General features: G+C 44.0%; 1 protein-coding gene across 1 annotated transcript in view; it reads left to right on the top strand.

Moving 5' to 3' along the window:
- The first annotated feature begins 602 nt into the window (after nucleotides 1-602).
- nmbr (neuromedin B receptor) overlaps nucleotides 603-21,598 on the top strand; it is a 34,533-nt gene continuing 13,537 nt past the window's right edge. The window contains 5 exon segments of the mRNA XM_042503976.1: nucleotides 603-686; nucleotides 688-927; nucleotides 930-1,036; nucleotides 15,934-16,075; nucleotides 16,990-17,205. Coding sequence (XP_042359910.1) covers nucleotides 603-686; nucleotides 688-927; nucleotides 930-1,036; nucleotides 15,934-16,075; nucleotides 16,990-17,205 — 789 coding nt within the window.

Genomic DNA, 21,598 nt, shown 5'->3' with positions numbered 1-21,598 from the left:
TCTCAGTCTCCTCTCCCTCCTCCTCATCCTCTCCTCTCCCTCCTCCCTCCTCTCATCCCTCCTCCTCCTCAGTCCTCCTCACTCCCTCTCTCCCTCACTCTCAGTCTCCTCTCTCACACTCCTCTCCTCTCCTCATCCCCCTCCTCTCAGTCTCCTCTCTCCCTCCTCTCCTCTCCTCTCTCCCTCCTCTCAGTCTCCTTCTCTCCCTCTCTCTCCTCTCCCACATCTCCCTCCTCCTCTCAGTCTCCTCTCTCCCTCCTCTCCTCTCCTCTCCCCTCCTCTCAGTCTCCGCCCTCTCCCTCCTCTCCTCTCCTCTCTCCTCTCCTCTCAGTCACTCTCCTCCTCCCTCTCCTTCCTCTCGCCCCACCTCTCTCTCCTCCTCTCCTCTCCCCCCTCCTCTTCTCCCTCCTCTCTCCCTCCTCTCCTCTCAGTCTCCTCTCAGTCGGTGAGAGGAGCAGATGTCAGTCAGCTGTTAGAGAAAGTTTTTCCATCTCATCAGGTTCTTTCGGAGTAAAGAAAAAAAATCCCGGCTGTCACCGCGTATTTACGCGCGAAGTCCTCTCGTTGCGCGCGTCTCTCCGGATATTTTCCCGCCGCGGGCGATGGACGACGAGTCGCTCTCCCAGCTGCCACCGTCCCTGGCCGGAGACTCCGCGGCTCTGAGCCCCAACTCCTCCGAGGAGGAGGCCGGGCTGGTGGGCGTCCTCTGACGGCGGGGAGACGGTGCACCTGGCCGTGCGCTGCGTCATGACCTCGGTGTACATCGTGATTATCACCGTGGGGCTGCTGGGAAACATCACGCTGGTCAAGATCTTCATCACCAACAGCGCCATGCGCAGCGTGCCCAACATCTTCATCTCCAGCCTGGCGGCGGGAGACCTGCTGCTACTCGTCACTTGCGTGCCCGTGGACGCCTTTCGCTACTTCTCTCCGAGGAGTGGGTGTTCGGCGAGGCGGCGTGCAAGCTCATCCCCGTCATCCAGCTCACCTCGGTCGGCGTGTCCGTGTTCACGCTCACGGCGCTCAGCGCGGACAGGTAGGACGGACCAGATCTTCATTTTCTTTATCCCGAATGTTTCCAAATCATCCCAATCATCAGTGACTCTGACGCGCTTCTTATGACAGTCTGTCCCAGTAACAAGTAAAACCTGCTGAGAGGGAGTCTGCTGTTCGCTCATCCATTCTGATCATATACTAATTATAATGATCTAATTCTAAAAAACTATATGTCTGTACTCAGAAAGCGACAGGATTTTAGGTGTATGTGTGTGTGTGTGTGTGTGTGTGTGTGTGTGTGTGTGTTTAGTCTGCGCAGTCACTAAAACAGCAGGAAAGAGCTGCTCCTGATGAACAAAATTCTAAGAAAAATCCTCAGAATTAAGACATTTATTCAAGAACTTACCCTTAAAGTTAAGACTTGGTTATTCACAAAGTGTTTCTGAAGCAGAGGAGAAAATGACAGGCAGGAGAAATATTCTCCAAAAACGCTGGATTACAGTCAGTTAACCTCCAAAACCAGGATCGAGATCAGTTATCTCGTGCTGTTTTCAGACATTTTTCACAAGCATTTAAACCTTTGAATAGTGGGACAAAATTGGTTTGATTTCTTTAAAAAAAAAAAAAAATTTAAAGAAGGGGGAAACAAATGACATGAAATTATCTTAACAAATTCTCAAATAATTAGAAAGAATATCAAGAAAATTATATTCATGATATTATAATTCTAACTTTATTGGTCATATAAATATTGATATTTTATATTAATATTTATTTTTATTGTTTTTCATTTACTACTTTTTTAAAAAGCAATTATTTTTTTTTGTTGTGCTAATTTCAGGTATTTTTTTTCTAGATCTTTAAAGCTCATCGCCTACTCTCCATGTTTTTGAAAGAAATTAAGCTAATTTGCTCGAGTTTCAAAACCTTAATGAATCACGACAGGTTAGATGATGCAGGGAAAATGTTTGCGTTTGATGTCATTAGTTCCCACCCAACGCGTTAACACCAAGAATAAAGTGATCTCAGCACGCAGAGGTTTCGGGCAGCAGCACGGCGGTGTGATCACAGGAACAGCTCTCTCACAGTCTCACATTGTGACGCAGTTTATTTCATTTCTCTACGGGCTGTCCACATCTCTCTGTGACAACCAATCATACTGATAAACGACTGCATCACACCCAACAACCCGTGAGCCACACCTCCTCACTGAGGTTTCCGAAATCACTCATGAGCCGGCTGATGTTTTTTGGCTGAATTCGTTGCTCTCAGTGTGTGTGTGTGTGTGTGTGTGTGTGTGTGTGTGTGTGTGTGTGTGTGTGTGAATATATGACCCCCGTTAGTCAGGACATTTTTTTTGCTTCCATAACACATCTTCTTCTTTGAGACAAGTGGACAGAAAATGTCTGAAATACACTACATTAAGGTGTTTATTTTAGTTCAGATTTCTGTTCTGTACATTTATGCAAAAGCCACATATATTTAATAAGATCATGTCTCATTTGCATATATTAACATACAGTTTCAGAAAACGTAATGTAAGTAATCAGCTGAAAAAAGTTTGGTGATGATTTTTAAAAGCAGTTTAAAGTTTGTGAAACATTAAATTCTGGTGGTTATACTGAATAAGTGCAGGACTTTTTGTTGTTTTACAAAGTAAAAATTAAATTTAAAAAAAGACCCTACTTCATCCACCACTGTTTTTATACACTATATATATATATATACAATAAAATACTGTCACAATGTTAAAGTATAAAGTTACATAAAGCACTGCTATAGTAACGTTAAATAAAATAAAAAAATGTTATAATTAAATAAATCAGAGTGGGACCCATGGTGCTTTTATTTTGAAGTGTTGACATTTTTGCACTGGAAGCTTCCTGTCAACAGTTGGACGTTAGCAGGAAGTTTAAAGCATGACTAACTAACAGCTCTCAGGTCGACACATTCAGAGTATCTGCAGGTCTCTGCAGAGCGACTGAACCATGACGGTGTGCGGCTGTGTGTGTGTGTGTGTGTGTGTTGTGTCGTGAGAGAGAGAGAGAGAGAGAGAGAGAGGCAGAGAGTCTGACGAGAGAGCGGGAAAAAACAAAAGCTGACGAGAGTCTCGGGCTGGTGGCTAAAATAACAACCAGACAATTCAAACTCGATATTCTTGATAAAGTCCTTTTTATACATGGCGTGTACTGGATTTATCCCAGCCCTTGTTGTGAGGTATGACACATTCTTTTAACAGGTGTGATTGGTTGTCACAGACATGCTCTTTTGTGAGCCTGCGAGGTGTGGACAGCTGGCGGAAATGAAGACATGTCACCATGTCAGACTGGGAAAGTTTGTGTGATTCTGCTCAGTTGTATTTTCCAGCTGAAAAATTTCTCAGAGTCGTAATTTATTTCTGCCGTCACAGCGTTGTTGCGTTCGGTGGAAGATTTGAATTCAATGCGAACAAACATTTTCCCAGCATCATCTGAGTTCAGTTTTTTCTACATCTTTGTCTCTGAGCCGTACTCTCGTCTGTTTCAGAAACTCCTCAGCCTCCTAAAAACACCTCCTCCGTCCTCCCATTTACGGTTAATGTCCCCTGTGTTAACTTAAAAACTTCAGGCAGCCCCAACACTAACTTTAATACTTTTTATTTAGCTGTGGAGCTCCTTCAGGGCTCAGACACTTACGGAATAACTATTTATTTACTGAAATATTGTTAGTTTTTAAATAACTAATTATTTTCACCAGGACCGAGTTGTCTCAACTCTTCACTTTAAGGGGAAAACATCAGGAGAATTTTCCTCACATTTCATCACAAGAAGAAACTGTTTGTGGGAGGAAACTTAGTTTGATGCGTGTCGTGTCTCCTCTTCAGTTGGTCATTTTACTCACGTACTTTTGAGTGCTGACTCTTTGTGGTACTTCAGTTAGAGGTCTGAGTACTTCTCCACAGCTGTCAGTGAGTATAGCTGGTATTTAAAGAGTGTCTCTGGGACTTCAGCGGGGGAGTTTCTGTTGCTGCAGCGACAGAGACAGAAGAGACAGAGTCCTCACAGAGCTGAGATTGGGTTTGGACAGACTGATGAAGTCTGATGAATGTGTGATTCACTCAGAGCTGCAGCAAAACTACAAACTACAGCTGCTGAAGCTGCTCTGAGGCGCAGCGTCGACTCATGTCAGGTAACGACGAGACCAAGACGAAGAGACATGAAGAGAGAGGACAGTGGAGCACGACGTAAAGCAGAAAAGAGCAGTTTTGGAAAGTAGTGTGTGTTTGACACATTAACACAAGAGAGGACATTTCTGTAACCTGAGGTCATTTTGGAAAGTCAAGACTTTGTTTTTTAAAGTGCAGATTTTTTTTTTAAGCTGAACATTTTTGCAAAGTCAGAACGTTTTAGATATTAAGGACATATTTGGAAAGTAGGCATGTTTTGAACATGAAGACATGAGGACATTGTTGTGAGAGAAGACATTTCTGTTTCAGCATGTGAGGTCATTTTGAAAAGTAAAGACAAAAATGTGGATTTTTTCAAAGTTAGGACATCTTTTGAAAAGTGAGGACATTTTTGCAAAGTTGGAACATTTTTGGAAAGTCAGGGCATTTATTAGAAGTTAGGTCACGTTTAGGAAATGAATGAAACCTTTAAGACACATTTTTGGGAGAGTTGTGACATTTTATTGATGTAGGTTTTATAGATGATGTTATAATGACCTTTAGATTGACTGGTTTCCCATGACGATGACAATGTCCTCTCAGGAATAGAAATACATCAGCTGGTTCCTGAGCGTCTCTCTCATGTCCCTCAACATGAAATTATTCGTCATCTCTGTCATGTTTAAAGACCTCTGTCCAGCTTCCAGCCCAGTGTGTGTGTGTGTGTTTGTGTGTGTGTGTGAAGGACAGACACACAGCAGGCGGGATGAGAAAGAGATGAAATGATTATGATGACAGAATGATGAAATTTAAATTGGGAAATTGAAAGTGATTGAAAGAAGCAGAGCGAGATAGAAAACGTGAAAAGAGAAAGTTATTATACAGATGCCTCCAAAATGACACAATTATACTAAAAATATACTGCAGAATAAAATTTCCTAAAGTTGATAATAATAATCATAATAATGATAATAATACATTTTCATTCATACAGCACTTTTCACAATGCTCAAAGACATTTAACAGCACAAAATAACAACCTCAGCCATAAATAAAACCAAAATGAATGAATAAATGAAGAAGTTGATCAGTGCTATTTCACATGAACAGGAGTGTTTTTTACAGCTCCGGTCTGTAGGATTTAGAGTATATTATAGTAGAAATCAGTCTGCTGTTTTTAGTTTATAATCAGTTGAAAATAAGAATAAGAGAAAATGTATTTGGAAAAAAAAACAAAGCTAGAGCAAAAAATATATATATCATAATTACATATTAAACACACATGTCACCAAATTATTCTAATTGATTAAGCACTTTTTCCAGAGCATTTCCATTTAAAAAAAAAAAAATTACACACTTTCAGGTAATTTTCTTGTACTTTTTCCTTTTTACTCTTTTTTTAAATTTCTTTTTTTTTTTTTTTCTGTATTTTTATGTCTTGCTGAGTTTCGGGTCACATCTTATGTTGCTCATTGCTCAGCTTTCAAAGGGTTACAATGATCAGTGTGTGTGGATGGAGTCTTGCTGCAGGGCCGGTGTGTGTGCACGTGTGTGTGTTTGTGTGTGTGTATGTGTGTGTGTGTGTGTGTGTGTGTGTGTGCACGTGTGTGTTGTTTGTGTGTGTGTGTCTGTGTGTGTGTGTGTGCGTGTGTGTGCGTGTGTGTGTGCGCGTGTTGTTTAGTATTGTATTTGTTGTTGGGTTAGTGTTAGGGTTAGGGTTTTTTGGTGTGTGTGTGTGTGTGCGTGTGTGTGTGTGCGCGTGTTTTGTGTAGTATTGTATTTGTTGTTGGGTTAGTGTTAGGGTTAGGGTTTTTTGGTGTGTGTGTGTGTGTATGTGTGTATGTGTGTGTGTGTGTGTGTGTATATGTGTGTGTGAGTGTGTGTGTGTGTGTGTGTGTGTGTGTGTTGTGTGTGTGTGTGTCCTGTCTGTGTGGGGGGGAGAGTGGTGTGGCGTTGAGAGGAAGAGCTAGGGTTGAGACGAATTTGACAGTTGTTTTGGGTTAGAGTCGATGGATCTCTGGGGAGGGTGTTATTATACTGTCCTCAAACCTTTCAGTGGAGGTGTGTGTCTCATCAAGACGCGATAAACTCTGAGATCGGAGGTGACGCGTGTGTGGTGTAAATCGTCTCGTGTCCACCGGACAGGTCAGCTGCGTCCCACGGCTCCACGGCGTTTGGATTTACGCAGCGAGTGGCCTGCGAGGCAGCGACTGATGCTCAGAACATTGAGATGTAGCGCGGGTTTATCATTTCCCGCGAGCGGCGAGCGCAGTTATTAACTGTCCTCAAACCTTTGTGTGTGTGTGTGTGATGATGACGCGATCACACACACTGAATCGGAAAGACGCGTGGCGTAAATCGTCTCGTGTCCACCGCGTGCAGCTGCGTCCCACGAGTCCTCCAAACGTGTTTGCGATTTAGCATTTTGGCCTGCGCTGCCGGCTCCGACTGATGTCAGAACACTTGAGTCTCTGGGTTTGTGGGTTTTCAGTAAAATGCCTTAAATGAGGTCTGTGGTTAACACAGGCTGAAGATATTTACACGTTTTGTTCTGCAACGTAAAATACGTCCGCTTAAAGCCGATTTTTGAACTTTTATGGTTTCACTCGTCTTAAAAAAGGGGGTTGCTAACAAGTGGCTAAACTGGACTACAGAGTGTGTCGGGGACGTTAGACGTCCTCACAGCGGACACAGAAACTCATCGAACACACTCTTACGCCTCCACAGCTTTACAGAGCCGCACTCAGACTTGTACATTTATCTGTTTATAATATTTTTCGATCGTGTTTTACAGTGTTTGTAGTGGTGACGCTTAATACGTGAGACCGCGATGTAGTTCCTGTATAGCCTAACAGCTTTTTGCTTCTGGCGATTTCATTTACGTTTCGAAAACACACAAAAGTGGAGTTCATCTGTGAAGATCATCACGCTGAACAAAACATGTCAGTCTCATAAACTCGTGTTCGCCACAGAGCTTATTTCTGGTGATAACCGAAAATCACATTCAAAAATCCCGTAAGGTTTTTGACGAGGGAACCAGTGCGGTGCTAACTTGGTCATCCCTTCACCGCTCTGTGCTCGGCCCTCTGCTAGTCCGCATGAAGCAGGGGGTTGTGGGTAAATCAGGCGCAGGACACAAAGCGAAGAGAGAAGAAAAGGCTGCAGTGTGGCGGTGTTTTTGGGACGTGAAGCGGAGCTGACAGCCGGATCTCCCTCAGGGCGGCTGGTGGACTAACGGGCTGCTGAGGTGAAATTCGATTTGCTCGCTCGCTCGGTTTGCAAACAACATAAAGCGCTGTAACATCCCATAATACACACGCAACGCCGAGGGCGAGCTGCAAATGTGCGTTTTCAAATAAAGCTCTGAATGAGGTCGAAACGTCATATTTGCTTCATAAAACCAGCAAAATGCTGTTTCTGAGGAGAGGTTTGGTTTCTCTAGGAGCTGTAGATAACTGTTCCTTTGTTATGGATCCATCGGATCAATTCGTAATCGACTGATCAGTCACGCTTTGGTCTATTAACCCTTTCACACCTGGAGCGACATCACTTGTTTTGCTGCTTTCAGACACCTTTCACAATGATTCAAAGCTCTGAACCCTTTGAGCTCGTTCACGCAGCTTCATTCAAACACAGAAGAAAAGAGGCAGAGAGGACTTTGGCAACAAATGCTCAAATTGCAAGAAATTAGGGGATTCAGAACTTGGGGGGAAATGTCTGGTAAAAATAAAAAGCTAGGGAAAACTATTTTTATAAGTAATTATCACAATTAAATATTTAAAATTATGTTACAGAATTATTAGAATTTTTAAGCAATTTTTTCCAGGACAGTTTTTAAGACATTTTTTTCGATTTCCTAAGATTTTTTTCTTTTCTAAAAACTTTTATCAAGGTATTTTTTGTACTTTTTACTAATAAATTTACTAATAATTTTTGGTTCATTTATGCTTTTAATAATAATAATAATAGGAAGAAGAATATTGTGTTTAATGTGTCTAGGGTATAATGAGACCGCGAATGGTTTTGTCCTGCCGCATTGTCAGCTGACGCCGCCCGGCAGCGAATCACACAGCCCTTACAGAAATAAGACTGTTGGGCGATCTTACTCCAAAATCACTGCAGGAGCATCTTTGAAAGGACAACAGGCTGGACAGTTTCTTCTGTTGTCCCGCTAAAAGACATCCAAACAGAAAATGCTTACACGTGTGATTCTGGGCGGTGGTTACAAAAGAAACAGCCACGTTTTGTCTTTGAATTTGGTGCTCTTGTTAGGACTCGGCGGCACAGGAGGCCATCGTAACGTTTAACAGGAAAGGGACACAAACTGCTGCAGCCGGTGAAACATGAAGATTTCCCTCCATGGGAGCTCAGAGTTGGACAAAGACAAACAGACCGGGGACAGACAGCCCCTTCACACCCTGAAGTCCTCAAATACTGACACTTTTGCAATGATTTCAGTGTAACGCCAAAAACTCCTTCCCGGACAGAAGCAGTGATGAATATGCAGGATGGCACCTCCGCACGACCACACCCTCTGCAGCAGCATGATGCACGGATGGACGGCGTCAGGTTGTAACGCTGCCGGTAACGGCGTGATCTCAGGGTCCGGTGTTTGCTTCCCGTCTGAATGTCGTGTTAGTTTCTACACCTTCCCATGAGCCTCTGTGCCTCATCCTAACCATCTGTGCACGTGTGTTTGTTGGCGTCCCGCCGTCGGTCGCAGCATCCTGGAACATCAGACGCAGACGGATACTTGACGTGTAGAAGCACCAGAGGTACAGTGAGGTACACGGACAGGCGTCCACGTGCTTCAGCTCGGAGGCTGTGAATGAGTTTCGATAACAGCAGAGTCGTGATCGTTACGGCTCTGATGCTGCCATTAGGGCTGATCGATGCGCCACGCCTCCTGAACATGAATGAAGCCTTCTGGTTTGGTTTTTCAACATGATGAGCAGCGCAGAGGTCCACTCTGTGTGTGTGTGTGTGTGTGTGTGTGTGTGTGTGTGAGAGAGAAAGAGATGTTTACTGATGTGTGTTTCCTCTCTGCTGAATGAGGAGATCCACTGTCACGGAGGAGGTGAGCAGCGCCCCGACTCCTAATGTCTCAACAGGAAGTCAGCTGACACTGATGCCAGGACGAGGTGTGTGTGTGTGTGGATGCAGCTGCTTTGACTCCACAGCAGAGGACAGTTTCAGAGAAATCGCTGCAGTTTTCACTCCAGCAGATCAGAGATGAAGAGACTCGAGCAGCTGCAGAGCGAGAGACTATTAAAATAAGCCAGAGAGAGAGAGAGAGAGAGAGAGAGTGGCTGAGAAGTACTGCTGAAGTACTGCTGTAGCACTGCTGAAGTGCTTCGAAGTACTGCTGAAGTACTGCTGAAATACTGCTGAAGTACTGTTGAAGTACTGCTGAAATACTGTTGAAGTACTCTGGTGTACTGCTGAAGTACTGCTGCATGGTTACTGTGGTGGCTGTTGGCCTACAGTACAGTACACATAATCTTACAACGATAATCAGGTCTTATATAATTATGTTATAACAATAGTCAGGTCTTATATAATCTTGTTATAACAATAGTCAGGTCTTATATAATCTTGTTATAACACTAGTCAGGTCTTATATAATTTGTTATAACAATAGTCAGGTCTTATATAATCTTGTTATAACAATAGTCAGGTCTTATATAATCATGTTATAACAATAGTCAGGTCTTATATAATTATGTTATAACAATAGTCAGGTCTTATATAATCTTGTTATAACAATAGTCAGGTCTTATATAATCTTGTTATAACACTAGTCAGGTCTTATATAATCTTGTTATAACAATAGTCAGGTCTTATATAATCTTGTTGTAACAATAGTCAGGTCTTATATAATTATGTCATAACAATAGTCAGGTCTTATATAATTATGTTATAACAATAGTCAGGTCTTATATAATCTTGTTATAACAATAGTCAGGTCTTATATAATCTTGTTATAACAATAGTCAGGTCTTATATAATCTTGTTATAACAATAGTCAGGTCTTATATAATCTTGTTATAACAATAGCCAGGTCTTATATAGTCTTATAACGATAATCAGGTGCAGGTCTACTGGGTTCAAAGGTCACGGTCACGGCTCCAGAAGACCGTCATGGACTGTGATCATGCGGCACTCAGCTCCGTGTCAAAGATGTCCTCCCTCTGTGGAGGTTTGACTTGACGTCTCAATGTTTCCTCTCTTGTCACCCGAACATAAAGAAATGACTTCTGCTGGAGGACAGTCTCTGAGAGACAGAGAGACAGTCAGAGGGCTAAATAAGACGCTTTAATCTACAAACTCTGCAGACTGATGTGAGACGAAGCTGCGAGGTGCTGCTGTGTCTCCCCTGTCCTCTGTATCTCCTGTCCTCTGTGTCTTCTGTCCCCTGTGTCTCCTGTCTCTCTGTGTCTCCTGTCCCCTGTGCCTCCTGTGTCTCCTGTCCTCTGTGTCTCCTGTCCTCTGTGTCTTCTGTCCCCTGTGTCTCCAGTCCTGTTCTATCGGCCAGTCCCGAGTTAGATTTAGATTCATTTCCTGATCGCAGAGCTGCGGGCGGCGGTCTGGCTGTGTCCGACCCTGATGGTCCCTGATGAGCCCCTAACGAGCTCTTAACAGATCCTAACGGGCCTGAAGGTCCGTGACGAGCACAACAGCCTGATGGCTCATTAGCACCGGAGTGGTCACTGGATCACTTCCTGTCAGGATGGTGCTCACAAACACAGTTTAGCAGAATATAAACACGAGCGGACGCTGCCGGGGACGGCGGCTCAGAGTCAGACGATAAAAACTCACTAACCTGCTGCAGACATGAGAAAGCTGAGGGATTTTTGTCCTCACTGTCTGTTTGTGCTCACAGAATCAGTCTGTCCCACCTCTGAGGTGTGTGTGTGTGTGTGTGTGTGTGTGTGTGAATATCAATATCAAACGTGCAGTTACTCAAACGTGCAGTTACTCAAACGTGCAGTTACTCAAACGTGCAGTTTATCAAATGCAAACAGTTACTTGGATTGGAAATAATGACGGCTAGTGCGGTGGCTGCAATAGAAATAAAGCTGCTGATGTTTTGAATGTCCATCGCCATGGTTACTGGGATGTTATCACCAGAGGAGGAGTCACATGACATCATTCAGTGGAAACACAGTCAGCTCCACGTTGAGTTTTATCACATTTACTAAATATCACTCAAGTTTAGCACAAATCTGTCGAGGCTACGCACAAAGGGCCAGTGCACTGAGCTGGATCTCTCCGGTTGCGTTTGGGCGTTGGAGTCATTAGCTCTAAAGCTTTTGTGAGTTGGACCTTGGGATGAGGCAGATAGCGCTGACACGTGATGCACATTCATGGTGCTGTCAGCGGTTGCAATCCATTCTGTGAAGTCTTCACAGTTTTTTAGGATCGCAGATTCGACCTTCAATCCTTTCAGTTGATGTTAAAGCAGGAAATAGACTAATGAGCAGCTCATTTGCTCTTTGTGTTCAGACTGCACAGAAACAATGTCGGAAAGTAAAGTGTGTGCAGGTGAAACGGCCTTCAGCGTGTGCGTGTGTACTCATACACTCAGTGTCGACATCTGCATTGTACAGTGTGATTCAGGCCGACAGTGAATGCAGCACAGAAACACAAAGTCCAAACCTTGAGCCTTTCTGTGAAAAAGAGGTCAGGAGGTGACTGAAAAGCACCGCGGCCTGAAAGCTTATATTTATTACACGTCAAGTGTCCTCCAACTTTTATTCCTCATTAGACTGAGAAGATCTTTGTTTCCACCAAACATGCAACAAACACACACGCAGCAACACAAAAGTCCCCATGAATTCGTTATCATCACAGCTCACACAGCTCCTTTACATCCCAACGAGTCAAATGTTGCCTCTCTGCCAGTGGACTTCTGCATCTACATGTCTACACACTCTAGGTATCCTTTCACGTCTACATGTTACGCTCTGGGTATCCTTCTGCGTCTACATGTTACGCTCTGGGTATCCTTCTGCATCTACATGTTACGCTCTAGGTATCCTCGAATGTATGACATGTTTTTGGAGGGAGGCAAACTTTAATGAACGCAGATTGAAACTTCTTCTATTTATATTCCAGCAGTAGGTGAGACGGCGTCCTGGAGGGTTTTTTTCATCATCGGCTTTTCTTCCAGAGAGCTGAAGATGCTCTTCTACTTTAACTCACAATCTCACATAAAACATCAACCAACACAAAGTTATTAAAGTTATTCATTTATTAAGAAGAGGAGTGAGACGACCGTTCCCACGAACAATCAGGCTTCGTATGATCATGAAAAGTTTTGGCAAACTCATGAAATTTTGGTTAACAAACCTGTATTGTAACACGTGTTCAAAGACCATCAGCAGTTTGAAAATTCAACTATAAGTTTTGTTTTTGGCTGTGATAAATGGTGTCTTTTTTTGTAATTTTTGAAGAAAACATGCCTTTCGTACCTTTAAAAAAAATTTAAAAGGCCATTTCTTTCTTTAAAATGAAAGAAAATTAAAGAAGAAAATGCCTTCCTATCTTTGGAAGGCATGTTTCACTTCTTTAAAAACTGGCAGTAAATAAATACAAAATACAACCATTTAAAGTTCTATTCCCCTTTCCTAAGGCCAACCCCCACAAAAAAACATCAGTCCCTCCCCAGTGCTTCAAAAATGATTTGACAAGTCTCCCCCTCTTTGCACCTCTCATAGATAACAAACAGTCCCTTAGTTATATTTGAATAATCAGTTCTAATCCTGCTCTACATTCACGGTATGGTCTTTGAAATTTGCCTCAAAGTCCTGGAAAAGTCTTGTTAAAATATGTATGAACCCTGAAGAATGATCACTGAGTACATTCAGTGCTGCTGCGTTTCTGAGAACGCTGCAAACAGAAGAAGCGAAGCAGCAGTTTGGTCTGCAGAGAACGTTTCTCTGAGTGTTTGGACGGACACAGACGGACGACGCTGGCCTGGAACAGCGGTGCAGCTTTTTATAAACCTCTGCTCAGTGTTGTATTGTCACTGTGTGCATGCTGATTTGTTTGGGGGCATTTCGGGCTCGGATAAACTCTTGTTGACGCGGTTGTTGCTCATACGTGCTGTAAACTGCTGTAAACTGCTGGCAACGGTTGCTGCAGACTCTGGTCACAGTTTGGCTCTCAGCAGCTGAAAAACAACTGCATCTCTGAGTCAGGGTGGACCTTCTGTGCCAAACGTTACAGCATGGGGACAAAAGCGCAAAACTCTGAGCTCCTGCAGGACATAAATAATCAATATGCTCAGCAGGATGATGTAAGGAGACTGTGTGAGGAGCGAACGACAGAGAGCCAGGTGCACTCGACTCTCAGTTTGAATGAAACACTGATCCGAACTCGCTGTGACCTCATTTGTGACTCTAAATAAAACACAGCAGGAGGAGCAGGACAAGTTTTATTTTCAGGACGAGTTATCAAATGTAATCTGACAGAACAGGAGATATCCTGCTGGAAACACCAGATCCAGCTCTGGAAACAGTCAGAGTTACATAAACGCAGTTTAACATCCTGACAGTTTGATACAAACTGCAGCAGCATGAAAGAGCATCCACCGTCACATTGATACACACAGCACGCTGCCGTGTGCACAAACCTTTTCTTTGCATCACTGCTCAAAACTCTGTAATCAGCTGTGATATTGATGTTTCTCGTCTCTCCTTCAGAAACAACGACCGTGACCGAGATTAAAAAAACAGCATCAGTCAGACGGCAAATGTATTATTTTACATTTCCAAAGAAGAATGAAGTGATTCAAAGTCCCGTTTAGTTGCCGTCTCCACAGTGTTCGTGTTTGCTTCTCTTCCGGCTCTCAGCGGTCTGCTCCGCGGGGTCGACTGAAAAGGGTTAAATTGTCATGTGTCAGTCTGCAGTTTGTTCAGCGGGACTTACCGTCTGTTTCTGTTGTCAAGTTTGAAGGAGAGCTTTGCTGACATTATTTCCAGCTTGTTAAAGACATCATTTTGCATTTGACAGTGAAAGAAGAACCAGTTGAATCTGCACACATTTTGATGCTCAGCTTCCACTTTCTTTCACCAGTGACTACGTTTACAAGCACAAAATATTCACTTTTTTGCCCTCATTCTGAAAAAGACAATATCCCTCTGAGCTGTTTAAATGGCCAAGAAAAATCAACCAGTATTCCCGTTTACATGCAGCTGTGCACACTCGGATGAACGTATTCCCATAGAACGCTTCATGTAATGTCCACATGGATGATGCTACTTCCTGAATGCAAAGTTACGATATTTAGAAAAAGAAACATGGTGAGGCAATACGTTCTCAACTCGTCACATGTTGCCTCTCTGCCAGTGGACTTCTGCGTCTGCATATTATACTCTAGGCATCCTTCTGTGTCTACATTTTACTCTCTAGGTATCTTTCTGCATTTGCTGTTGGCGTTCCAGGATACTGCCAACGTGACATCAACACGAGCACATGGTGGGATGACGGTGCTTGTGGTTATGTTTAGACAACAACAGCAGCACATGGCAACCAATGCCGGGACATCAATGAACACACACGCTGGTTAGGATTAGAGGAGGGAGGCACATGGTAACGTGAAGAAAAAAACATCACATTCAGACAGGAGGAGAACAGCGGCCTCCTGCATGAAAGTCTGAGTTTTGCTGGATCCATCCACCACCCCTCCCTCCATATAAGGACCTCCTTGCTTCTCACATTACGTCATTACCGGCAGCGTTTCAACCTGATGCTATCCAGCAGTGTATCATGCAGGCTTCAGGATGAGAACGGCTGCATATCTCATGTCTTACTTTTTCATTCTGAATGCAGCAATTTCTGACTAACTCAGAACATCCAAACTGAACCTGCTGTTTATGACCTGCATCAAATTCAGAATATCATCATGTTCGGAGGAAAAATGTAACATTAGTAAGACTGTGAATTTAGCATTGTCTGCTGATTTCAGAGGGATCTTTGTGTTTTTTTATGTTGGACCATCGTACAGCGTTTTGTTCTCCGTGTATAAAACAAACCCGGCATATGAAGTCTGGAAAGACGACTTTCCACAGCCCAGATTTTTCTGGCTGAACTCAGGTATCTCACGTCCGGTGGGATTTTCTCTTTATAGCCTCCGTGTGTGCAGCAACAGCGGCCGAGCAGACGGCTGTCGCTGTGTGGTGTGAGTGAACCCAGAGTCAGCGCCGTCTGTCTAATGAGGAGGTTAAAATGCAGCTCAGTGATTACACGTAAAGAATAATTACGGTGAGAGTGACAGAGTGCTATTGTTTGTCTTTTTGTCCTCCGCTCCACTGCCGCACACTTTCTCATTAGCTAACAAAGAGCCGGCAGCCACGGACGCTGTCAGAGAAAATTGATATCATTAGGAGATGATTTATGTTTGTGTTCAGTCCAGAAAATCTCAGAGGGCTCATTTCATAATGCTTTCTGCTCTGTTATTAATGTGGCAGCCTTTACAGGTCCAATTTCATCTGTTTATTCACAGATCCTCGTGTGTGTGCGTGTGTGTGTGTGGGTGCGTGCGCATCACACGGACAGGACTTGTATTTGTCCTGCGCGCTCTGAAGGTCAAAGGTCACAGGTAGCAGATGATGAGGGTTAATATTACTGCTGCTAACCACAGCAAAGCACCATGGGAGGTGACCTGCAGTGGCGGAGCGGCCGTGGCCTCCGGAGCGGCAGCGAGGCGTTTCAGCTCACAGTGTGTGTTTGTGGTTTTTGAGGATGTTTGTTTTCAACAACAATGATGATCGTGATTTATTCCTTAGGTACAAGGCTATCGTGAACCCAATGGACATCCAGACGTCCAGCGCTGTCTTCTGGACGTGTCTGAAGGCTGTCTCCATCTGGCTGCTGTCCGTCCTGCTGGCTGTCCCCGAGGCCATTTTCTCTCAGGTCGTCTCCATGCAGGTAAAAATAACGAGAACACGAGAACACAGCAGACACCGCTGCAGCTCAGCAACAGGAACACCCGATCTTTGATCATCCATCCGAACCTTCAGAGCCAAACAGTTAAAGTCATGTCATCTGCATATCTTCACACGTTTCTGTCTCGTGTGATTTGTCTGTATTTTTTTTCTCTGTTGAACCTTTTTGAATCTTGACAATGTTTCAGATCTACTATAAATATATCTACAACATGAGACTTATTCTCACAAAACTCTTACATTGTGTCTTTATTTTCAAGTTTACAGAAGAATGAATTAACCCATGGGTGCCTGAGCAAATTGGCTTGATTTCTTTCAATAACATGGATGGAGTGCGACAAGCAACCTGACAAGAAAGGACCCTAAAACATAGAAAGAAATCATCAAAAAAGTAACAAGAAAATTATGAGAAAATAAGCCAAAAGAAAAAAAAAAGAGAAAAAAACAAAATGACCTCAAGAAAAGCTTCTGAATGCAGACAACGCATGCTGACCCAGGTGTTAAAGGGTTAACACACAAAAAAGACTGACACCTCAAAACATCTGAGGACACGTTTAGACGAGAACGACCCAACCGAAAATTAAAAAGTCTCTCCTTCGAGTTCTTTAAAAAACTCTCGATCCTCGCTGTAGTCTGCACGCCAGGCCAGCAGGTGGCGGTGTAACTCTGTTACACCATAGAAGAAGACCACGCCCCTGTGTGAAGTGCGGCCGTGAGGTCACCGTTCTCAGAGGATCGTCGCCGGTTTCCATGGCGACAGAAGGGGCAGCGTTTCCTGAAGATTACACTCTGGAACCAGGGTTAGGGGTTAGGGTTAACAGTTTGTGTTCAGGCCCCAAAACTTTGTTCTCCTTTACTCGTGCTAAAATCTCTCCTCCTCTCTCCTCCTCCTCTCAGGGTCACAGGGACATCACTAACGTCACCTTCGTGAACTGCGTACCGTACCCGCTGTCCAATCAGATGCATCCAAAGATCCACTCTGTGATGATCTTCCTGGTGTACTTCCTGATCCCTCTGACCATCATCTCCGTGTATTATTACCACATCGCCCGCACGCTCATCAGGAGCGCCCATGACATGCCGGGGGAAGTCAGCGAGCACACCAAGAGACAGGTGAGCCAATGAACGAATGAATGAGTGAAGCGATGAGTGAAGCAATGAATGACCTGAAAAAGTGCCGCTCTGCAGCTTCCACTCCAGCCAATCAGCAGTGGCTGTCAGTGACGGCACAAATCAGGTCACATCAGGTCACATCAGGTCACATCAGTTAATTTGTAGAAAATCAAACTTCGGTGAGAAAATGTTGCAGATGTGAGTCACTGACATAACGTGAGCAGAAAAATTGGATCTGGGAAAATAATTAGGACTGAGCATTAGGCTGTGTAATGTGAACGTAGCCGTAGCAGCCGTTTCCATGGCAATGGTTCATTCATGAATCGTTAAGCTTTTGTTGCGGTTTGGTCTTTCGTTTTGTGGGCCTGAAAACACAAACTTTTGAAACCGGGGTCCAGAGTGTAATCTGTAGAAAACGTCGCCCCTTTTGTCGCCGTGGAAACTGCGTCGCGTGAGGATGGCGACGCCACTTCGAAATAGCGGTCTGCTGTTTGACTCAGGTTCATACTCGCCGCTCTGAAGAAGAGCGCCTTTATGCGCCTGGTCTTCTTCTATGGTGCGCCGTTACAAAGTTACACCGCCACCTGCTGGGCTGGAGTGCAGACTACAGCGTTTTTCGGTTGTTTTTATGGATCCGTGTACACAAGGATCATTCTCACAGTGTTATCATATGAACGCATGAATGTTTGTTAAAGACTTTTCCAGGCCGCCTGGTGGCTCAGTGGACAGAGCGGCGTCCAAACGTGTGACATAGTTCTGTCATTCACGCTTGATTTTTATGTCGAATAAGCAATAATTCAGAAAATAAGTAAGAAACAGATGAAGTGAAACCACCAAAGTTTTGTCTGAGATTTCCGGCTCTTGGAACAGTTTCTGGTTTAGTGTGGACGGACTCAGACGTGAAGCTCTCTGCAGCCTCAGCTTCACTCTGCTGCTCCGGAGGGAGTAATCACCTCCCAGCAGCTCGATCCTCACAGACGAGACGAGGTCAGAGTGAATCACTAAAGACTCGGCAGCAGCATCAGGTGGACGGATCACTAAAGACTCGGCAGCAGCATCAGGTGGACGGATCACTAAAGACTCGGCAGCAGCATCAGGTGGACGGATCACTAAAGACTCGGCAGCAGCATCAGGTGGACGGATCACTAAAGACTCGGCAGCAGCATCAGGTGGACGGCGCGTCCCAGCTGGGAGTTTCTGCTGTGGCTGCGGGGATCACCTCCGTCATAATCAGGTGTGAATAACAGACAGTCCACAGTCAGACTGCTGCTCCACCTTTTTATTCTCTGTTTACTCAGTCAGCTGCTTTTTAACCCTTTGAAACCTCAACACATCGGCTTTATTTCTTACAAATACATGTAAAGCAATGAGCAACTTCACAAGAAATTACCCCAAATTAGCACCCCAAAAAATAAAAGGACTTCGGTAAAAAAAAAACAACAAAAAAATCAAAACGGCCAAAAAACAGCAAGGAGATGAACTGGAAAAAGTGCCTAATGCAAGTGTAATTATCTTTAAATATATTATTGTGCAATTATGTATTTTTATTCCGAATAATTCTTTTCTAATATTTCTCTCTCTGTGTCCTTTTTTTCTGTCCCCTTTTTATTTTTATAAATTGATTTATTTATTTATTTTCTATCATTTTTACATTCATTGTCTTGTTAATTTTTCGATTTTGTGGGACTTTTCTTGTTAAGTTGCTCGTTGCCTTTGTAGACATGCTTTTAACAGAAATCAAACCGATATGCTCAGGTTTCAAACGTTTCGATGCTTGTAATTGCGCTTGTAAATGCGTCCAAATGTAATTCGAGAATCTGATGTCGATACAGATTTGGAAGGTTTAAATTAGGGGACATCAAACTGCAGATTTTTCACACTGAAAGCCTTCTACGAAAGGAGGAGAACACATTTCCGCTCATTTGTTTATATGAAAGCCTTTAACAGAGGGTGAGGGCTGATGTTTTTTCTCACACCTCTTCTTCTTATTCACGACTCAAACTTACGTCGAGCTGGCGTAAGACTCGAGATCCACTTGGTACAAGTTACGCAAGATTCTGACCTGTTTGAAACGATGAGTCAGTTGACAAACACTAAAAAAAGAGCTTCACATTGCTTGTGACTTGAGACCTGGAAATGACGAGTAACTTTCATAAGTAGAAGTAGTAATTTTTTTGCCACCTGACTCGGACTTATTGAAAATGACTCTTAAATGAACTTGTTTAAAATGACTTGAGAGACAAACACGAACAGACTGGTGGGAATGGCAGCAGGAGTGGCTGCAGCAGGTGAAGGTAGAGTTTAGTAGTTGTGATTTGACTGTGTGCAGAGGTCACAAACTGCAGGCTGCATCCTAAAAACCCATCAACAGTGAAGGTTAACGGTGGTCCCAGCGACAGGAAGTGGCGCTCTGCTGCAGCCCGCGTGGCTCTGCGGGTCTGAGGGGAGGAGGTGACCTCGGCATACTCGGGGTTAATGGAGAGTCGCTGACCAACAAACAGTGAATCAGCTGCTGATGCTGAGAGCGGAGGATCATCATCAGGACGCTCAGAGAGACATGGAAACACACTCTGACTGACAGTCTGTGTGTGTGTGTGTGTGTGTGTGTGTGTGTGTGTCTCTCCTTCTCATCCAGAAACGTTCCGTCTCTTTCACCAGTGAACGTGTTTAAATGCACACAATATTCATGTTTTGTCCTCATTCTGATAAAAACAATATTCCTATGGAGCTATTTATATGGCAGAGGGAAAAAATATTCCACCAATATTCCTGTTTCATACAGCCGTGCACACTCTGATGAACATATTCTCACAGAACGCTTCATATGAGGTCCTACAACAGTGATCATCAACTGGCGGCCTGCCAGTCATTGGATTCGTGCTTGACCCGTTCACCATCAGCCGAAGCGGAGAATTCTCCACAAACGCGCTGAAAATGATGCCGTTGGACGAGGCGGCCATTCAGAGCGAGCTGGCTGAAATCCAGGCCGCAGGCGGCATGAAGGCTGCTCTCCGTGGTGCTGAAAGCCGGAGCGCATTTTGGGTGTCTTGTCCCGAGGACGATGGCACATTGAAGACGCTGGCTATGTATGTGCTCGCCACGTTCGGTTCAACCTACACCAAGATGAACTCGATAAAAACACACGAGAGGAACCGACTGTCAAACCAGTCTTTGGAGGACTGTTTGTGCAGAAGTCTGACAGCGGCCAAGCCTGATGTGAAAAAGTTGGTGTCAGAGGGGAAATGTAACTTGAGCCTTTGAGCAGTGTGAGTAGCCCATTTCGGCCTTGTGGTCTGAAATCGCTATAGCCCACTTAACGTTTTATTTGATGTGACCTTTTGTTCTGGTACCAGGTTAGTATTTATTTACCATGCTATTTTAAGTTTGCCAGCTGGTTTTTCCTCCTTTTTGTCCTGAGAAGTCTACTAGTTTGAAGCTTGTTGCTGAGACTTTGAAATGAAAACCAAATGTTAAGTAAGGGCTTGAGGAAAAGTTCTGTTAAAAAAAGGACTGTGTGAAACATAAATGTTAAAAGGTGCAGCGAGTCTGTCCTCATTTCAGAATGTAGCCTAAATAGAGTCATAAACGGTGGGGATTACTGATAGTTAAGAGTCTCAGTTGTTGCTGTTTTCAGTTGCTTTAACAGTGAGGACCACGTGATATTTTCTCTTCGATCCTCACAATTTTGGAATCCAGTCGCGGGCCGGATTGGACGGTTCGGCGGGCCGGATTTGGCCCGCGGGCCGCCAGTTGATGATCACTGTCGTAAACTCTCGGCTCCTCCGCTGCTCCACTAAAACTGCGCTCAGGTCAGCGCTCTGCTTTGTGGACGCGTCCTGAGGATCCGCTGCGTAGATGTTTGTTTGAGCTCTCAGTTAAAGATCTCTGCTCTAGTTTAGCTGCGTTTAACCTCCAACATCACTTCCTGTCACGTGACTCATCTCATTACGCTTCAGGGCGTCCGTCTGTCTGAAGCACGCGGCCGCGCGATCACTCCATCACTTTAACGGGCTTCACAGTCACTTTTTTTTTTGGCGCTTCTTTGGTCTAAAACATCCTCTGACGTTGAGGGCTGCTGTGGGGGAATTTGCCCTGCATGTCATTATTTTTAAAAGCTGCTGTACCTCTTTGCAGTAAATTCAAGAATTTCAGGAATCACTTGAGTAAATTGGGAAAAATGGAAGTGGAAGGTTACAATCCTTGCAGTAAGTTGACTAAAAATAATTTAGTCTTTTTCATTTTATTCAGGAGAAAAGATTGAAGATTCACACAAAGACAAATGAGATGGACGATCCTACAGTGTAAAACTTTCCTCCAGAAATTCTGCTGCACAAAATGAACAACTCGACAGTTTAGTCGGTGCGTTGCTGCCGAGTCACCGATTCACCGAGTC

Source organism: Plectropomus leopardus, chromosome 16 (assembly GCF_008729295.1).
Source record: "Plectropomus leopardus isolate mb chromosome 16, YSFRI_Pleo_2.0, whole genome shotgun sequence".
NCBI classification, from domain to species: Eukaryota; Metazoa; Chordata; class Actinopteri; order Perciformes; family Serranidae; genus Plectropomus; species Plectropomus leopardus.
This window is presented reverse-complemented; position numbering and strand designations above follow the sequence as displayed.